Genomic DNA, 3,509 nt, shown 5'->3' on the forward strand with positions numbered 1-3,509 from the left:
TAACATAATCCTAGCATATATTAACATAATCTTGGCGTATATTAACATAATCCTAGCATATATTAACATAATCTTGGCATATATTACATAAACTTCGCGTTTATTAACATAATCTTGGCGTATATTAACATAATCTTGGCATATATTACATAAACCTCGCGTTTATTAACATAATCTTGGCGTATATTAGCATAATCTTGGCATATATTACATAAACCTCGCGTTTATTAACATAATCCTAGCATGTATTAACATAATCCTTGCATATATTGCATAATCCTGGCGTATATTAACATAATCCTAGCATGTATTAACATAATCCTGGCGTATATTAACATAATCTTGGCATATATTAACATAATCTTGGCATATATTAACATAATCTTGGCATATGTTACATAATCCTGGCGTATATTAACATAATCCTAGCATCTATTAACATAATTTTGATTATAAATTGACCGAATAACCTAATTTTATAAAAAGTTTCTCACTCGTTCTACAAGAATTAATTCATTGTCGCTCTTTGTCTATAGATGTATGTATATCACATATATATGTGTGTGTGTATTAGTCGAACTTGGACAGACGTTCTGACTGTTTCGTCATACACAGAAAATCTAAGTTAAACTGATCCAGTAACTTGAGTAATTTCCCAGACTTAGTAGTCCTGACACACTCCGATTACGCGTTTTTCTAAATTCCTCAGTTGTAATAAAACCCTTGATTTTACTTACAGATATTAGGGACATGATTGAAACCCTGGTTTCAACTTCTTACATTCAACCACTACTACAGCACATACTACAGGTAGTCTTCTCCAGTAATTTAATCAACGCAGCTAATAGCTAATAGTTATATCCCAGCTAATCGCTGACTATATTACACGCTATCAGTAGATACATGGATACTTATATTTAAATCTAAATATATCAGTTCGTTCAAGTTTTTGTAATCTATTTCACGATCCTCTTAGCAAGGTAGAACGTTACAAGTTACTCAGGCGTTTTTTAACCTTCTCTTTGAAGTTCTTACTAGAACGATACAGATTGATAACACTCACAGAAATACCCACCCTCGGGCAGGTATAACTGTTAGTTACTCTGGCCTTTTCTGGAATCGTCTGACAGTTCTACAACAATGTACTCATACTTGACATTCGATAATGTTCACCATCCATGAGAAAAAGGATTTTATTGAAATTTTAGTAGACGCAATTATCAATGAAAGTGCCTTGCTTTTCTGTTGCAACACTCATGAGATTTTCACTAAAGAAACACAAATAATTTTTTTAAGTTTGTTATTTGATTGTTTTATATTTGAAACTTACACCTAATTGTTTGTAATTTTTATTGTTTTATTTATTGCTCAGCTATAAAAATACTGCCTAATTGTAAAAAATATTATCCAGTTATGATTGGAGATGATCCGAGTTTTGGACGTATACATAGCAAGCCCCATTATAATAGGATACTGTTCAGGTCCAGTCAACAGAGTTGTAATCTAATACGGTAGTCATTAGATCGAACCGAGTAACTGTAAGAATAGAACTGTAAGTAAAAATGACCTGCCTGGCAGAATTAAGTACATATACTCCATAGTGTTATACCAACCAAACTAACGATCATTTCTCGTGCACTCGCAAGCTGTGTGGACCAAAATAGCAAACGATATTATGCGTTTTCTAAGTAATAACCTGATCCGTTTTTCTCTAATTTCATCGGTAATAATGTGATTATTTTATTTGTTACAATAATGAGGTTATTTTATTTGTTACAATAATGTGATTATTTTATTTGTTACAATAATGTGATTATTTTATTTGTTACAATAATGTGATTATTTTATTTGTTACAATAATGAGGTTATTTTATTTATTACAATAGTGTCATTATTTTATTTGTTACAATAATGTGATTATTTTATTTGTTACAATAATATGATTATTTTATTTGTTACAATAGTGTGATTATTTTATTTGTTACAATAGTGTGATTATTCTATTTGTTACAATAATGTGATTATTTTATTTGTTACAATAATGTGATTATTTTATTTGTTACAATAATATGATTATTTTATTTGTTACAATAATTGATTATTTTATTTGTACAATAATGAAGTTATTTTATTTGTTACAATAATGTGATTATTTTATTTGTTACAATAGAGTGATTATTTTATTTGTTACAATAATGTGATTATTTTATTTGTTACAATAATGTGATTATTTTATTTGTTACAATAATGTGATTAGGGTTAGTATTGTTTTGTCAACCACATTTTAATTTCATTAGTTACCTCCTGTTTTCGTACTTACTTAAGCTGTTACAACAGTTATTAGTTGGAAAGTTAATCATCTGTAACATATCAACTTTAGTTGTCGTGTGGTAGAAGATTTAAAACCAAACCAACATCACAACACATAAGCTTTTTTAAAAAAATCTTCTATCGTATATTTGAGGTCCTAAGTGTTTCCAATACATATACGTATATTTCAATGCAGTTTTGTATTTGTGTCGTGTTCTTTTTCAGAAAGCTTCGTTGCCCGAGAAACAACCTACACATGCATCTTTTTACGTCGTTTCTCATGAGAGCGTTGATGTTTCTTTTGAAAGATGCTCTCTTCATCGCCGGGATGGGATTTCGAAGTAACGTAGTTGTGTCCGAATCTGGCGTTCCCAAGTTTCTGGAATCCAGAAATGTATGCTGTTTCATTTTGTTTTTTTTTCTCTTTGTTTCAAGTTTATATTTTCTTCGTCTAAATTTTGTTTTGAATTGTCTTTTCGAATGTCTTAGTTCTCGTGTAGCTTTGGAAAAAAAAAATTCAATAACAAAGAAACGTTTTTTTTTCTCCGTTAGTTCCATCGGGAGGATTCTCGTCCCCTCGTGACACAGAACAGCGCCCCCTGCCGATATGGCCGTTTGTTATGAGAGTTGTTTTGGTCTGATGCATTCTTTTGGTCCATCAAGTAATATTAATGATACATTTATGTCCAGTATAATCGTACACTCGACTCTGTTGTATTCACTCTTCACAAGAGCAAGAAAAATTCAAATGAGCCAACAACACAAAATGTTTGCTTTTTCGGTCGTGGGAGCATTATAATGTGATGGTCAATCCCACTTTTCGTTGCTAAAACGTTGACGGTAGGGGTTGTTGGCTAGCTGCCTTTCTCTAGTCTATCACTTCTAAATTTTGGAGAGCTAGCACAGGTGATCCACGAATAGCTTTAGGCGAAAATCAACACACAAACAATTGTAAGAAATTGAATAAACAGAGTTGTTTAAGCATTTGTTTAACAACAAGTAGAAGCTTGAATGCACCAGTTTGATTTTCGGTACCTTACTAGTATAAAGGCTTGGTTTGATATTTCATTGGTGGTAGTGTCCAGTGTCACTGATGAGGAGTGGAATTCTTCGAAACTAGTCTGGCTCACAGCCACTCCCCCAATGAAAGAATAGACCATTCCAAGCTTTTACTTGTTGTTAAAACAAATGTTTAAACA

General features: G+C 31.5%; 1 protein-coding gene across 1 annotated transcript in view; it reads left to right on the forward strand.

Moving 5' to 3' along the window:
* LOC106476258 (parathyroid hormone/parathyroid hormone-related peptide receptor-like) overlaps positions 1 to 3,509 on the forward strand; it is a gene marked incomplete at its 3' end in the record, with an annotated part of 21,002 nt that overhangs the window by 1,594 nt on the left and 15,899 nt on the right. Inside the window, exon 3 of the mRNA XM_022380181.1 lies at positions 2,536 to 2,704. Coding sequence (XP_022235889.1) covers positions 2,536 to 2,704 — 169 coding nt within the window. The remainder of the gene's footprint in view (positions 1 to 2,535; positions 2,705 to 3,509) is intronic.

The sequence above is a fragment of the Limulus polyphemus genome, unplaced genomic scaffold (genome assembly GCF_000517525.1).
Source record: "Limulus polyphemus unplaced genomic scaffold, Limulus_polyphemus-2.1.2 Scaffold10145, whole genome shotgun sequence".
NCBI lineage: Eukaryota > Metazoa > Arthropoda > Merostomata > Xiphosura > Limulidae > Limulus > Limulus polyphemus.